General features: G+C 45.7%; 1 protein-coding gene across 2 annotated transcripts in view; it reads left to right on the plus strand.

Annotated features, from left to right (window-relative positions):
* prkcab (protein kinase C, alpha, b) overlaps window positions 1-17,600 on the plus strand; it is a 350,330-nt gene that overhangs the window by 243,767 nt on the left and 88,963 nt on the right. For both annotated transcript variants that reach the window (XM_068003889.1, XM_068003891.1), the window contains exons 7-9: window positions 315-449; window positions 2,037-2,127; window positions 16,146-16,277. In XM_068003889.1, coding sequence (XP_067859990.1) covers window positions 315-449; window positions 2,037-2,127; window positions 16,146-16,277 — 358 coding nt within the window. The remainder of the gene's footprint in view (window positions 1-314; window positions 450-2,036; window positions 2,128-16,145; window positions 16,278-17,600) is intronic.

Below are 17,600 nucleotides of genomic sequence, written 5' to 3' on the forward strand. Positions count from 1 at the left end.
GACACTCCCTTCACACTTGGACACTAAAGCTGTTCGATGCTGTGGTTAACCTCCGGTACTTGTACAAATGCCAGTCATTTGTACATCAGCTGCCCCTCAACCTGCACCTTGACCAACACCCAGCCAGAGCAGCATGGAGGTGAAATCCCAGTGCAGCGGGAGCGCGACGATTCGGAACATTGTAATGTTATTAATGATGGAGCCAGCCCACGTTAATCTCAGCTGCTCCATTAGTTTTAACCCCGTTTTTGCTGGTTGGCGAAATAATGCAAATTGTTTTGTGTCCGTCTCCCCACCCCCTTCTCTCTCTCTAGTAAGTTGAAAGGTACTGACAAGGACCGGCGACTCTCTGTGGAGATCTGGGACTGGGATCGCACCACCAGGAATGACTTCATGGGTTCCCTGTCATTCGGTGTGTCGGAGCTGATGAAGTCTGCAGTGGTTGGCTGGTACGTGTGTGTGTCCTCCTGAGGCCGTTATCAATGAAACCCTTGAGTTTAGAAGATTAAAGAGGGATCTAATTGAGGTGCTTAAGATGATTAAAGGATTTGACAGGCCAGTCAGAGAGAAACTATTTCCTCTGGTGGGGGAGTCAGAACAAGGGGGCAGAACCTTAAAATTATTCTTTGTGCTTTTGGGTGAGCTCCACCTGTCCTTAAACACAACTGCAAAAGTCCAGGCTGCATTTTTAACGTCAAAGTATTTATAAACCAGGGGAGTCCAGAACAAGGGGGCATAACATTAAAATTAGAGCTTGGCCATTCAGGGGTGATGTCAGGAAGCATTTCTTCACAAACAGGGAAGTGGAAATCTGGAACTGTCTTCCCCTAAAAAGCTGGTGAGGCTGGGGGTCAATTGAAAATTTCAAAACTGAGATTGATAGATTTTTGTTCGGCAAGGATATTGAGGGATATGGATCAAAGATGGGTAAATGGAGTTGAGATACAGACCAGCAAATGGCAGAACAGGCTTAGGGGGCTAAATGGTCACCTCATGTCCCTGTGTTTGCTCCTTCATGGCTGAAAGTTGAACCTCTCCATGCAGGAGAGAGCTCTGGCCCGAGCTGTCTCCCAACAGTTGGACACTTAAATGTTTAGCAGGCAGGGGAGACTCTCTTAAACAGCTAAGTTAAGGTCACTGGGTGTCCGTTCTGGGGAAGAGGGGGTCCTTAAGCTCTTTGCAAACCATGTTTGACACTGCACTGGACTTACACTCCAGGTGGTGTTAAACCGGAGTGGTGGCATCCCCAGGGAGTCTCACTCCCTTTCACTCAGGAGTCAGGTTAGGCCCCGACTCTGGACTTAAACTGCCAGCTCAGAGTCGGTACAAAGGTGAAATTGCTTGATGCAGACGCTACACTTACAATGTAGATACATGATGTGGAGATGCCGGTGATGGACTGGGGTTGACAATTGTAAACAATTTTACAACACCAAGTTATAGTCCAGCAATTTTATTTTAAATTCACAAGCTTTCGGAGATTTTCTCCTTCCTCAGGCAAATGTTTCAAGATCTCCTTGAAGCCTACGCATTTATGATGCGTAGGCTTCAAGGAGATCTTGAAACATTTGCCTGAGGAAGGAGAAAATCTCCGAAAGCTTTTGAATTTAAAATAAAATTGCTGGACTATAACTTGGTGTTGTAAAATTGTTTACAAATGTAGATACATGCAGAGAAAGCCAGACCTGAAGGTTACTTTAAAAAGTGTAATTATGTGCCTGCTGTATAGGGAGGAACAGATTGGTGCTGAACTTAAAATGCTGTGGTTCTGGTGACATTCAGCTGGCGCACTAAAACACTGCACCGAATCTCACCACCAGCCCGCTGTTATCTTCTACACATATTTCTCTCTCTCTCTCTCTCTCTGCTTGTGTTACTGTTGATTGTGAAGGGCCTGAGTGTCCGACAGTGTTAGTGCGTCAACACAGCCGCTTAATTTAGGCCCCTGCCTGATGACACGATGCATGCTGGGCATCTGTCCTCACTCATAACTTAACCTGCAGCAATGACCGTCTCCTCTTTGTCACTCCCCACAGGTTCAAACTGCTGAGCCAAGAAGAAGGCGAGTATTACAACGTCCCCATAATGGAGGATGACGGGGATTCTGAGCTTCACCAGAAATTTGAGGTGAGAGCCTCCACGTGTGTGGAATCTTTCCCCCCCCCGCCCCCCCCATCCGTCACTGATGCACCCTGATTGTTTCTTTTTACAAGTGGAGTGAGCTTCACTGCATTTTGGGTTCGTTTCATGGTGTGACTTTTAGGAAACGTATCTTTCATACAACTAGACACTCGATGATCTTGATTTAATCACATTCGTACAGGACAGTAAAGGATGAAAATATGAATACACTGATGTTTGTGGAGAAAATAATAAATGTATAATACACTGTGTAAAAGTGAAGCCTACAGTGGCAGGAGCCTCACATAGAAATACACAGAATCACAACAAGGACACAGGCCATTCAGCCCAACCAGTCTGTGTTTACCCTCCACATGAGACTTCATACTCACAGTCTCTTTCATGGTGAGTTCACTATCTCGGTAGGGTTGCCTTGGGCGGTGGGGGAAGGGGAAGAGACACAAAACCCAAATTTTGCACTTCCCTGCAGTGAACAGGGGAGGGGCATAATATATCACATTAAACATTATATATAGAGATATACCTCTTGAATGTACACATCATGCTAAGGATTATAATCAGTTACATAGAATCACAGAAATTTAGGGCGCAGAACGAAGCCATTCGGCCCATCGTGTCTGTGCCGACCAAAAAAGAGCTAACCAGTCTAATCCCACTTTCCAGCACTTGGTCCATAGCCCTGTAGGTTACGGCACTTCAGGTGCATATCGAAGTACTTTTTAAATGCGATGAGGGTTTCTGCCTCTACCACCCTTTCAGGCAGTGAGTTCCAGACCCCCACCACCCTCTGGGTGAAAACATTTCTCCTCGGCTCCCCTCTAATCCTTCCACCAATCACTTTAAATCTATGCCCCCTGGTTATTGACCTCTCTGCTAAGGGAAATAGGTCCTCCCTATCCACTCTATCTAGGCCTCTCATAATTTTGTACACCTCAATTAAATCTCTCCTCAGCTTCCTTTGTTCCAAAGAAAACAACCCCAGCCTATCCAATCTTTTCTCATAGCTAAAATTCTCCAGTCCTGGCAACATCCTCGTAAATCTCCTCCGTATCCCCTCTAGTGCAATTACATCTTTCCTGTAATGTGGTGACCAGAACTGTACACAGTACACAAGCTGTGGCCTAACCAATGTTTTATACAGTTCTAGCATAACCTCCCTGCTCTTATATTCTGTGCCTCGGCTAATAAAGGAAAGTATCCCGTATGCCGCCTTAATCACCTTATCTACCTGTCCTGCTACCTTCAGTGATCTGTGGACATGCACTCCAAGGTCCCTCTGTTTCTCTACACCTCTTAGTATCCTCCCATTTATTGTGTACTCCCTTGCCTTGTTTGACCTCCCCAAATGCATTACCTCACACTTCTCCGGATTGCATTCCATTTGCCACTTTTCTGCCCACTTGACCAGTCCATTGATATCTTCCTGCAGTCTACAGCTTTCCTCCTCACCATCAACCACACGGCCAATTTTTATATCATCTGCAAACTTCTTAATGATGACCCCTGCATTTAAGTCTAAATCATTAATATATACCACAAAAAGCAAGGGACCGAGTACTGAGTCCTGCGGAACCCCACTCGATACAGCCTTCCAGTCACAAAAGGATCTGTCGTGTTTCATATTAAGTCATGTTTCATATAAAATCATACTAAGTATTACAATCTGACCATGTTTCATTCAAGGTTGCATCAGACATATCCGCTCCTGATATCACCGGCAGTGGAGAGTGTCTCAGACATTTCCACCCCCTTTACCATGGACAGTGGAGAGTGTCTCAGACATTTCCTCCCATTACCATGGACAGTGGAGAGTGTCTCAGACATTTCCTCCCCCGTTACCATGGACAGTGGAGAGTGTCTCAGACATTTCCTCCCGTTACCATGGACAGTGGAGAGTGTCTCAGACATTTCCACCCCCGTTACCATGGACAGTGGAGAGTGTCTCAGACATTTCCACCCCCGTTACCATGGACAGTGGAGAGTGTCTCAGACATTTCCTCCCCCGTTACCATGGACAGTGGAGAGTGTCTCAGTTCTCATTTCATGTGTGCAGTTGTTCAAGTCACAATCGTGACATCCATTTCCATTCCAGATGGTAGACCAGCAATATGAAAATCCCAGCGCTGTGTGAGAAACGACATTGTTGGCCTACATAGGCCAATGTGTACCTCACCTCAAATTTCTTGTTCAGCCCTCCTGTCATCAACAAAATGGCAACCAGCGCAGTCACTAGTGGCCATTTCCCCTTTCTTGGTGCCATCCCCACCAGCCGCTGGAAAATCACAGTTTCTCAATGGTGGCTGTTAGGAAGGCGGCATCTGTCAGTGATCGGCCCTGGTGATGCCCCCGGTTAGTGTGCCACACAAGGGTGAAGTCCAGTTATCTCCAGTAAATGCCTCCATCCAGTGAGTCCCTGATCTCAGCTGGACTTTCAGGAAAAAGGAAGAGAAATTGCCAGAGCAGGTCAACCAGCAGTGATGTCTCATTGCACCCAGCAGTGGGCCGGAGGGGTCAATGGTGAAACATTGAGTTGGCCCGTGTTATATTCAACATGGATCAAAAGCCTACAAGATATTTGATAAATTAGGAAGTGGGGTCAGAGGAGAGGTCAGAGGACAAAATTTGCAGTCATAATATGGCTGAAGGTCTATTTAACACCTGAGGCCGTGCAAATACAATTTGATCCAATGTAAAGCACTGCATTGTACACAGGTAGGCTGCCAAAATGAGGTGTGTGATGGTAGATACTAGCAGTGAGGTATATTGCCAATTTGGGTTATGTTGCATTGCCCCAGGATATGTCCTCATGGAAGTTAATGGTGGAAACCATCTCAGTTTAAGAACAGGTAAGGATCTAAAGTTTATATCGTACCCGATGTTAAAGCTCCATTGTATGCTCGGCATGATGTGCTCTCATTGTTGTCACTGGCACGGAGATCCCCATCATCATCTGCGTCTCACTGGGAACATACCAAGGGACTGAAAATGGCACCAGGGTCTGAGATAGAAGAAGTACCTTAGAAATTCGGGGTTCACCTTTTGGGGGCTTAACCTGGCACGTGGAAGGACAGCTATGTGAGAGGGTAAGGGGAGGGAGACAAAATTCTCATTCAAAGCTGAGCAGTACTTGTTTCAGGGAGAGGGGTGGGGTTTTGCTGCTAAATCGTGTCTGATAATAAACGTCAGTTCCATTGGTGACAGGTTTGTTCTTGTCGTGTCTAACTTTCATTATCTTCATTGGCGATGTGTTTAGATCTGTTAAACCATTGCTCAGAGGGTGCACCCTGAGAATCGTACTAATCGGAGCACATACCTGCAGTCTCAAGTCAGTAAGACCATAGCCACCTTTCAGAGGGTGCAATCTGGGCACGGTGAACAGAATGATGTTTGTGTTGCACTTCCAGAAGGATTTGTGCTGTTGTAAACCTGCTGGGTAGCTCCTTTCCACTAACCTTTCCTTCTCTCTGTCTCTTGGGAATGCTGCCTCTATCCACATGCTGTGATCGGTGTCTTTGGATGTTGTGTTTGTTTTGCTGTTAACCTGGGATGTTTTTACCAAACCCTGTCTTGTATCACTTTTTCCTGTGACTTGCAGTAATTGTTGCTCTTTCTCTCTCTTTTCCCTTCTTCTCTTCTCAATTAACTTTGCAGTTCTCTCCCTTTCCTGTCTCTTCCAGGACCGTCCCATTAATAGCCATCTTTTTAAGGTAGTCCTCTCTTTTCTTTTCTTAACACTTTTATGGTGTCACAATGTAATACTCATGCACATAGGCAGCACCTAACCAGGAGAGCGTTACAAGACAGTAAAACACTGGGGAGTTCGGATGACCTAATAGATTGTGAGCCCGAAGGTTGGCCTTCTCAGCCCCTTGATGTGTCACTGCCTTAAAACGCACCCCAGTATGTCACCTGTATATATGTTTTGCTTGATCATTTTCTGTGCTCCAATTAAGTTTGTTTTGGAAACTGTCCAGTCATTATTTTCAGCATGTGTTTGAATTTTGCTGTTTGGTTATGCATGACTGCAAAAATTGATTTATTTGCGGGAGGGAAAAAAAAGTTGTGAAAGACAGTAAATGATGCAGAGGAACTTCCTGTGTCAAATGGTGACAAAGGAAACCAGAATGGAGCCAGACTCACCTCACAAACCTGAATAAAACCTTTACAGCATCTGAAGCATTTAAAATGGATGGGATTGGTTCCTGATTCAGCAGAGAGTGGAGAGATGGAGGTTGGGATGGAGAAATGGATCTTAAAAACAACACGAGATGAGGTCCTGATGAAGGGCCGGGAGTTAATGAAATGAGCTGAATGGTTCCACATCATGTTCCTATTTGCTTTGTGCAGTTCAGCACTGACAAATGATCATGGTTGATGATGCTTATTGATTGTCTACAATTAATAACTAGCTGGGGATTGTCCTTTAAATGGAGGTTAAACTCAGGCCGGCCTTATGCTTAGCAAGTCCCAATGCAGCAGACAACTTGCAGCTCTTTCAACTTTGATTGGCAAATGTATCTTTACATTCAATTAGCCAAATGCTTTCTGTATAAGTAACCCGGGTCCAACAACATGGCAATTGGCCATTCATCGCTTCAGGTTATGGTATAAACTCAATAAGGCCTGAGCTCCTTATACACATTGTGTCAGCAGCCTACATCAAATTAAAGGCTCAGTTATTGGACAAATCCTCCGCATTAGGTATGAGATTTTCAGGCACGAGTCAGCAGGTTACCCCAAAGTGTTGCCAAAACAGAAACATGGGTAAAGCAGCAAACTGCGTCTGTCACATGGAGGGGTAGGGTTGCCAACCCTCCAGGATTACGCTGGAGTCTCCAGGAATTGAAGATTAATCTCCAGGACATTGCTGGGAGCAAACCTGGGAGAAAAATCATAAGGGTATTAAAAAAAATAATTTTCTTTTAGCACTTTTGTTTATTAATTATAAAAATGTTGGAGATGGGAAAGAAAAGGCTGTTTGACTGACCATCAAGAATCATCCAATCGGGTAATGAAGCGTCTGTTCGCTTTCCAATTGACCGTGGGAAGGCAGAATGCCGTGAGAATGGACATGTTGGGCAACCAGTGGGGGAAGCATGGGAAGGCGGGGCAGGAGGAGGTCATGCGATGAAGCCTCCAGGTAAATGTCCAACCAGAGTTGGCAACCCTACGGTGGGGTGGAGGGAAGGGAATGTGAGAAGGGACAGCCCGTCAGTGTTTTTGCCCCAGTTTGCCGTCCTATGCACCTGCCATGAGTCACTGATTTTCTTCAGTTATCATTAGAGGATTGAGTCACGTCTCCTGGCAACAACAGGAGCTTTCAGCCAATCACCTGTGAGAAATCACCTGGACGAGGAGGCCTCAAACCAGGGAAGGGTGGGTATTTTTTTTTTATTCGTTCGTGGGATGTGGGTGTCGCTGGGAAGGCCAGCATTTATTGCCCATCCCTAATTGCCCTCAAGAAGGTGGTGGTGAGCCGCCGCCTTGAACCGCTGCAGTCCGTGTGGTGAAGGTTCTCCCAGAGTGCTGTTAGGTAGCGAGTTCCAGGATTTTGACCCAGCAACAATGAAGGAACGGCGATATATTTCCAAGTCGGGATGGTGTGTGACTTGGAGGCAAACGTGCAGATGGTGTTGTTACCATGTGCCTGCTCCCCTTGTTCTTCTAGTTGGTAGAGGTCGCGGGTTTGGGAGGTGCTGTCGAACAAGCCTTGGTGAGTTGCTGCAGTGCATCCTGTGGATGGTACACACTGCAGCCACTGTGCGCCGGTGGTGGAGGGAGTGAATGTTTAGGGTGGTGGATGGGGTGCCAATCAAGCAGGCTGCTTTGGCCTGGATGGTATTGAGCTTCTTGAGTGTTGTTGGAGCCGCACTCATCCAGGCAAGTGGAGAGTATTCCATCACACTCCTGACTTGTGCCTTGTAGATGGTGGAAAGGCTTTGGGGAGTCAGGAGGTGAGTCACTCGCCGCAGAATATCCAGCCTCTAACCTGCTCTTGTAGCCACAGTATTTATATGGCTGGTCCAGTTAAGTTTCTGGTCAATGGTGACGCTCAGGATGTTGATGGTGGGGGATTCAGCGATGGTAATGCCGTTGAATATCATGGGGAGGTGGTTAGACTCTCTCTTGTTGGAGATGGTCATTGCTTGGCACTTGTCTGGCACAAATGTTACTTGCCATTTATCAGCCCAAGCCTGGATGTTGTCCAGGTCTTCCTGCATGCGGGCATGGACTGCTTCATTATCTATGGGGTTGCGAATGAAACTGAACACTGTGCAATCATCAGCAAACATCCCCATTTCTGATGGAGGGAAGTTCATTGATGAAACAGCTGAAGATGGTTGGGCCTCGGACACTGCCCTGAGGAACTCCTGCAGCAATGTCCTGGGGCTGAGATGATTGGCCTCCAACAACCACTACCATCTTCCTTTGTGCTAGGTATGACTCCAGCCACTGGAGAGTTTTCCCCCTGATTCCCATTGACTTCAATTTTACTAGGGCTCCTTGGTGCCACACTCGGTCAAATGCTGCCTTGATGTCAAGGGCAGTCACTCTCACCTCACCTCTGGAATTCAGCTCTTTTGTCCATGTTTGGACCAAGGCTGTAATGAGGTCTGGAGCCGAGTGGTCCTGGCGGAACCTAATCTGAACATCGATGAGCAGGTTATTGGTAAGTGCCGCTTGATAGCACTGTTCACGACACCTTCCATCACTTTGCTGATTGAGAGTAGACTGATGTGGCGGTAATTGGCCGGATTGGATTTGTCCTGCTTTTTGTAGACAGGACATACCTGGGCAATTTTCCATCTTGTCGGGTAGATGCCAGTGTTGTAGCTGTAATGGAACAGTTTGGCTAGAGGTGCGGCTAGTTCTGGAGCACAAGTCTTCAGCACTACAGCCGGGATGTTGTCGGGGCCCACAGCCTTTGCTGTGTCCAGTGCACTGAGCCGTTTCTTGATATCACGTGGAGTGAATTGAATTGGCTGAAGACTGGCTTCTGTGATGGTGGGGATATCGGGAGGAGGCCGAGATGGATCATCCACTCGGCACTTCTGGCTGAAGATGGTTGCAAACGCTTCAGCCTTGCCTTTTGCACTCACTTGCTGGACTCTGTCATTATTGAGGATGGGGATGTTTACAGACCCTCCTCCTCCCATTAGTTGTTTAATTGTCCACCACCATTCACGACTGGATATGGCAGGACTGCAGAGCTTTGATCTGATCCATTGGTATTGGCTATAGAATAAAAGGTAGCTGGTGCGAAGCCTGCCAATAAAAGTAAGCTGTTAAAAGTAACTCCGGTAGCCCATTCTGTCACCACCTTGTCAGCTATTTCAATGATTAAAAATCCCCCTAGTGTTCAGTAGCCCTCCTGTATGCGTGTGTGTGTTTACATAGAATTACTTAGTATTTACAGCACAGAAACCGGCCATTCGGCCCAACAGGTCTATGTCAGTGTTTATGCTCCACACGAGCCTCCTCCCTCCCTACTTCGCCTCACCCTACCTGCATATCCTTCTATTCCTTTCTCCTTCATGTACTTATCTAGCTTCTCCTTAAAGGTAGCTATGTGTCTCAACTACTCCATATGGTAGTGAGTTCCACATTCTAACCACCCTCTGGTTTAAATACCTCGTGTCAAAGACTCCAGCCATTGGTCATCTGTGGCCTAGTATCAACAGACTATTCAACTGGGTTTTCGTGCATCATATCCAAATCTGTTCTGTTCTCACTCAACGTCCACACTTACACGTGTTTTCCAACAGGGGACACTGGATAGGCACCAGGAGCAGGAGCCGTGACTGATATTTCACTTCCCTGGTTTGGGGTTGCTGAATTTAATTGTCGCACCCTCGCTCCTGGCCTGGCTAAAATAAGCCGACTTAACTCAAACCAGGAATGTGGGGAGGAGGGGTTTCACTGGGATGCTTTGAGGTCAAGCTGACAGTGGACTGGCTACAGTGGACTGGCTGCAGTGGCCTGCTGTCAGGTTAGTGAAGAGGTTGTGCTGGGCCACAAATGATCTTTTATTAATTCTCCGGGATATGGGCATCCCTGGCAAAGCCAGCATTTATTGTCCATCCCTAGTTACCCTCGAGAAGGTGGTGGTGAGCCTACTTCTTGAACTGCTGCAGTCCACAAGGTGAAGGTGCTCCCATAGTGCTGTTAGGTAGGGTGTTCCAGGATTGTGACCCAGCGACGATGCCTGCTGCCCTTGTCCTTCTAGGCGGTGGAAGTTGCGGGTTTGGGAGGTGCTGCTGGATATGCCTTGGCGAGTTGCTGCAGTGCATCCTGTAGATAGTACACACTGCAGCCACGGTGCATCGGTAGTAGAGGGAGTGGATATTTAAGCCGGTGGACAGGCTGCTGATCAAGCGAACTGCTTTGTCCTGGATGGGGTCGAGCTTCTTGAGTATTGTTGCAGCTGCGCTCATCCAGGCAAGTGGAGAGTATTCCATCACACTTCTGACTTGTGCCTTGTAGGTGGTGGAGAGGCTTTGAGGAGTCAGGTGGTGAGTCACTCGCCACAGAATACCCAGCTTCTGAACTGCTCTAGTATCCATGTCAAAATTTGATATACTGCTCACTGGAAGCTATAGGTTAAGCAGGAAGTGATTCTCCCTGCAGGGAATTCCCTGAAGTTGGTGCTGTATGTTTTCAACATTCACCATATATCACCCCATACTCAACACACATTCATCCTACACTCACCCCACATACAAACCTCCAGCATGTCATGTACTCTAAATTTACCATTCATTAATAATTACAATGAAAACTGGACTTTGGATTCAGTGTCTCGCCAACATTTACTGAAGGGGAGTGAATGTAAAGTTATTATTTGACAGTTTGCTCTGAGGTTGGGCATCAGATAGTCCAGTCACTAACCATCACTTTCCCAAAATGTTTTCAAGCAGTAATTGTCCCAAAGAACAGGAGAATGACAAATATTACATCCCTGTGCAAAAATTGGGAAACTCTAGGCTCGTTAGTCTTATCTCGGTTGTGTTAAACTGAGAGCCCATAATACAGGATGAATTTAGTGAACATGTAGAAAGGCAATGGTTTGTAAAGGGTAGGCGGGGCTTGACTAATTGAATATTTTTAAGAAATCAGAGTGTACATTTAGAGGGAATGTGGTGGATGCTGTACATTTAGAGTATCAGAAGCTAGATTATGTACCATGTAAGACTCCTGTTGGGAAAATGAGGGCACAGAGCTTTAAAGGGAATTCCACGTGGATAGAAAGATGGCTGGGGGACAGAACGCTTTGGAAGGCTCCTTACTATTGGTTGTCTTCCATTGCGGGGGCACGTAAATAGACACTTAATCGCTCTGCTTCAATGTCTGTTTTTACACACTACATCTTTCAGCATTATTCGTGAAAATAAGAACAGACTTGCATATTTATAGTGCCCAATCACAGCCTCGGTATCCCAAAGTGCTTCACAGCCAATGAATTACTTTTGACAGGTAATCACTTCTGTTAAGTAGACAATCATGGCAGCCAATTTCCTTGCAGCAAGGTCCTACAAACAGCAGAACAGCCAGTTAAACTATTTTTCAGTTGAGGGATGAATGTTGACAAGGACACCAGTACTCCCTGCTCTTGGAATAGTGCCACAGGATCTTTTACATTCACCAGAACAGGCAAACGGGGTTCAGTTTAACATGATGGCACCTCTGTCAATGCAGCGTTCCCTCACCACTGTACTGAAGTGTCAGGCTAGAGTGAGGCTTGAACCCAGAACCTTCCAATACAGAGGTAAGGGTGTGCTACCAACTGAGCCAAACTGACAGTTAGTGTAACAGCTGTTTGACACTATACCCCAAGCTATCAGGAAGACACAGCAGGCAAGAAAGAAGAAGCTGAAAAACTTGCTTGATTGCAGGGTTGGCAGGATTGAATGGGAATGGAGTTCCGCGCCAATCTTTAAATGGATCAGTATCCTGTTGTCTTCCCTGAGCTGCTGCAAAAGTTTCCAGCATTCCCAGGGTCCTATTGAAGTTAAAGGAAAAAATACCAAGTTTGGAAAGTGAAACTTGGGAGGTTGGAGGTATGGGAACTTCCCCCACTAAGGAGGGGGGTCACAGCACTGAGCAGCTAACCTTGCAGTATTGCAATTGGTTTGGCTCTACACTAGAACATTCTAAATATCACACCCAGAGGAGGGGAGGGGTGTATATTACTCCAATTGTGGCCTCTAGTTTCTCTATCTTGCCTCTGTCCTGTCACACCCCACCACCCCGGCCCCCTCCCCCACCCAAAAGAAAATTGAAATTGTTCATTAAATTTTGAACTGTTTAATCAGTTGAGCATCTTTTGCAACCCTGTTCGCTGATGTGACCTCATTGTGTCACCTCTCCTGGTTAAAGGGCACATTTTTAAAGCTTGTTTTGTCCAGTAAACTGAGATTAGAAGTCATTTTTGGCCAATAAAATGGATTGGAGAAGACAGAGAGAGAGACAGAGAGAACGGTTCCTTGTTAGCAGCCCAGCTTGTTCTGCACCAGGCTGGCAGTTCTCTGATACCAACTATTTCTGGCATTTTCCATGAATTGTTTACCTGAGAATATTAGCCTCTTTCCTTCACCCCTGGGGATGATTGTGCTCTTTAATTGACAGCACGTAGTGAAGTTTGAATCATGATGTATACGAAGCAGCAATAAACTGTTACCATCAGGGGGCAGCACGAGAGCACAAGATTAAATATGTCTGTCACTTAGACTCTAACATAGAATTTCTGACCACCAAAGTTCAGACATGACACTTGGCACACTCGTATTACGTTCCTGTGTGCACTGTTTTCACACAGGCAGTAGCCCATGCCTGCATGAAAATAGTGAACACAAGAACGTAGTACGAACACGTTCATTCTTGCCTGACCTTTGCTGGTGGTGGGAAGCAGTGAGTGACTACTGTGCAAACTGACTGATTTAAAAAAACTAATCTTAACTGAATGAAAGGTCTTTCATTTGTAAAAGCTAATTCCAGGATGTAAAGTTCATTTACAGCTCCGACGCATTGTACGCTGTGAGAGGCACTGCTGTTATCCTCAGCACCTCGTCTCCTGCCCCCCACCCCGGCTTCAAGAGTGGTCAAATCAGCCAGGGTTCTCACCCCAATTGTTATCAAGTGACCCCCTGATGGAAAGTGTGAATGTCAGGAGGCGAGGGCAGGATCCGGCTCGGCTGTGATGCCCCTCATGTTCAAATAGCTGGGAAATAATTTTCTATCCAGCAGTAAATTACCTTGTTCATTGGATTCTAGACAGTGGAGGAATAAATGTGTGTGTGTGGATATTGGTTGATGGCAAGATTGGGCCTGCGTGATATTTCCTCCCCCCCCCCCCCCCCGTACATGTATACGGCTCGGCTGAAAAAAAAATTCAGTGCAATTAAAGTGTCTCTAACCAGATACATCATTTATAATTATACAGATAAAAATCTCTCCGACCACAGATCTGAATGGCAGGTGTAACTCCCTACCGGATTTGTTTAATTACACTTCACAGACTATCTGGTAATACTCATTTAGGGGATAAAGATTTGCCAAGTAATCTCGGTAATTAGTGTCGACCCCCTCAAGCTGATATAATGTGTAAAACTGCTGGGATATCAGGAAAATAGCTCGGCTGCCTTCACTTCAGTCTGATTTTTGATTGTGAGAAAGCCCCAATCTAATTAGTGTGTAAAAGACCAAATACAATATGTTGTTATTAACCTAATCATTAACGACAGGATGCCATTGAGTTTTTCTCAACCAATATTTTTTTTTTTTTTTGTACAAAAGATCTTTGTAAAGTCCTTGATACCAGGTTCCAGGCAGGGCCCATTCAAAGGGAGTGCTGTTGGGAGATGGGATACGACACTGTAGGTTCCCTCCCTGGGTAAGCCCTGGCATATGGCACTCATATCTATGCTCCAGTGGGTTAGTGCAAAGCTCTCCACTGAGAGAATGGACTGGTGAAATTGCCACTACAGATAAGCAGGGTGGAGGTTCCTCCTTGTCAGAGGCAATTCTCCTGTAATTTAATAGTTTGCCATGCAGTTACAGACACTGGTCTCAAAGTAATGATTGTCATTTCTTGCCTGGGTTTTGTGAGCTCCCACTGCTTTGTGGAGCTCGCCAATTTGAAGAGTGACTGTCGATGTCTACTCCTTCTCAAAAACCTCCCAAATTCTTTTATCTCTGCATCATGGCCGTGAGCTTTGTTTAACCTACCGGTGATGCTGGTGACTAGCTGGGAGGAGTTATTGATCCCAAAAGTGTGAAGGAGCTGAACTAACATCGCTATTTAAAAAAATGGCAGAAAGGTACAAATAAGCAAAAGAATATTAAAGGTGCTGATTCCTTGTACTTTTGCACCGCAGTGGCAGTGTGGACCTTATTACCAACTCACACCTTGGTCTCTGGCCCCTCCACCCTCACCTCCAACAACGTGCGAAGAGCTCATGGTCTTCTTCGTCCCTAAGATTGAGACCATCGGTTCAGTTGCCTTTGCTGCTTCCTCCCTTCCTCTTACCACCAAGCCAAACTTCCCCTTCATCAGCATGACATGGTGGCCATGCAACTTACCCAGGTCAGAGTGATTGTGTATAAGAATTGACACTGAGATAAATCAGAGACGGATAACATTACATTGCCAGCTTCTGCCTGGGTTAATCATTCTGGGCACCAATCAGCCTTGGTTCTTTGAGTTGGCCACTCAACCAGTGAATCTAAACTCGTTGACCTCACACCCTGGCTGTGGCTTGGCACCAACTTTTTTTAAAAACTCCTTGTTGTAGCCAAGCATTCCCAGGCGATATTACAAACTGTGAGAGATTGGATGAGAAATTCATTGGCAGGGAATTTGTTGTTGATTTTGTCCTGAGCTGTATGACACATTGCACAGCCTGGTACTAAAGTATTCGTTACCCATCTGGTTTGATATTTGTAGTTGGCCACCCAAAACGTTGGCTCTGACAGCTGGGAGAATTTGAGTTGACTCACTGGCTGTTTCTTTCATCAAGTTAAGCTTCGAGATCCATAGTGTGTTATAAAACAAGGCCATTACTGCCTTACTGGGGAGTTCTGACACAGATTCCGTTTGAGTTGGAAACACTGCTGTTTTGGAGACCTGGAGACTTCATACTGTGCTAATGTGAACCTTTACAAAGTGGGGTGTTTAAAAACATTTTTATCTTGGGTTTAGTTAAAAACTTGCAGTTACATATTCGTACTGTTCTTTTCTCTTGCAAAACATCATACCAGGCAAAATTAGACAGATTAAAACACACTGTTTGAGTAAATCACCACCCAGTGTACTATGAAGCTATATGGATCACAAAGGGCCAGGTTAATTCTGGTTTGTGCTGAGTTAGCTGATCTCAGCTGCAGCTGCAGTACAGGTGTTACAATTGGCCTCATCATCCCTGGATTAAGGTGCAGGGAAATCAACCAGGGTTGTGGATGTGAATACTGGGTGAGGGCAGCTTCGGGCTCAGCGGTGATGCTCTCTACAGTCAACTAGCCTGCTGGCACTCACTATCTGGGCTCTTGTACGTGAACAAGGTACTGGAGGGCTTTCTATTGCAGGGCTATGGGGAAAGAGCAGGGGAGTTGGACTAATTGGATAGCTCTTTCAAAGAGCCGGCACAGGCACGATGGGTCAAATGGCCTCCTGTGCTGTATCGTTCTATGATTCTATGATGTAGCTGTACCAGCAAAAATTGGTGCCTTCAGGAAAGATGAGAAGATACCTGGAAAATAAAAGGAAAAAATGTCAATGAACTTGTAGCATCAGATCCAATGACATCATGTGTTGGTCTTCAGTTAGTGATGTGGAAAGACAATCTACTAGGAAGGAAAAGAGCCGTACATGCTGTTACCCTGTGTGAACTGATTCTGTGCTTTGCCAGAATCTATTACTGCATGTGCTTCGGTATAAGGACCAAGTGCTGGAACCCTCCACCATCCAGTAACATTGAACTGTTATTTTTTCTTTATATTTTTCGTAGAAAGCCAAACTTGGTCCAGCTGGAAAAAAGGTGATTGAGAGGAAATCAATCTCGCCATCGAACAACTTGGACCATGTGAATCTGACGGACTTCCACTTCTTAATGGTGTTGGGCAAAGGAAGTTTTGGAAAGGTTTGTATGCTCAAGGGAAATGGCCATTTCAAAAGAGAGCAATGTGGGTTTCTCTGGCTGGTAAATTGGAAGAAATTTAATGTAATAAATGGAGACCCAGCAGGTTTCTGAGGAAGCAGCCAACCCTTACAACAACTTGCATTTATACAGCGCCTTTAACATAGTAAAAGGTCCCAAGGCGCTACACAGGAGAGTTATCAGACAGAATTTGACACCGAGCCACATAAGGAGATATTACGACAGGTGGTCAAAGGTATGGGTTTTAAGGAGTGTCTTAAAGGAGGAGAGAGAAACTGAGGTTTAGGGAGGGAATTCCAGAGCTTAGGGCCTAGACAGCTGAAGGCACGTCCGCTGCCCTTAACGGAGTTTGTCCAGAAGTTAACCACTTAAGAGCTATTACGTTGTGGGGCTCGACCAGTCACAGCTCACAAACAGAGAATAGCAACTTGGTTTAAGTACCAAAAAGAAGCCAGTGCTTGTTGATAGGAACCGTCGCAAGAGTTACAAACCTCAGGAGTGAAAAACGACTGTTCACCACTGTTCTGTTTCCTATTACTTAGCCAATTTCGTATCCAGGCTGCCACTGCCCCCTTTATTCCATGGACTTCAACTTTGATGATGTGGAGATGCCGGTGATGGACTGGGGTGGACAAATGTAAGGAGTCTTACAACACCAGGTTATAGTCCAACAGCTTTATTTGAAATCACAAGCTTTCGGAGCTTTCCTCCTTCGTCAGGTGAGTCCTGACGAAGGAGGAAAGCTCCGAAAGCTTGTGATTTCAAATAAAGCTGTTGAACTATAACCTGGTGTTGTAAGACTACTTACATTCAACTTTGATGCCAAGCCTTTTATGCAGCACTTTATCAAATGCCTTTTCGAAGCCCATATACACCACATCAACCGCATTGCCCTCATCGACCCTCTCTGTTACCTCATCAAAAAACTCAATCAAGTTGGTTAAACATGATTTGCCTTTAACAGATTCCTGCTGGCTTTCCTTAATTAATCCACACTTGTCCAAGTGACTGTTAATTTTGTCCCGGATTATCGTTTCTAAAAGTTTCCCCACTGACTGGCCTGTAGTTGCCGGTTTTATCCTTACACCCTTTTTTAAACAAGGGTGTAACATTTGCAATTCTCCAGTCCTCTGGCACCACCCTCGTATCTAAGGATGATTGGAAAATTTATGGCCAGTACCCCTGCAATTTCCACCCTTACTTCCCTCAGCAACATAGGATGCATCCCATCCGGACCAGGTGACTTATCTACTTTAACTACAGCTAGCCTTTCTAGTACCTCCTCTTTATCAATTATTAGCCCAT

Source organism: Heptranchias perlo, chromosome 23 (assembly GCF_035084215.1).
Source record: "Heptranchias perlo isolate sHepPer1 chromosome 23, sHepPer1.hap1, whole genome shotgun sequence".
In the NCBI taxonomy this organism is placed as follows: Eukaryota; Metazoa; Chordata; class Chondrichthyes; order Hexanchiformes; family Hexanchidae; genus Heptranchias; species Heptranchias perlo.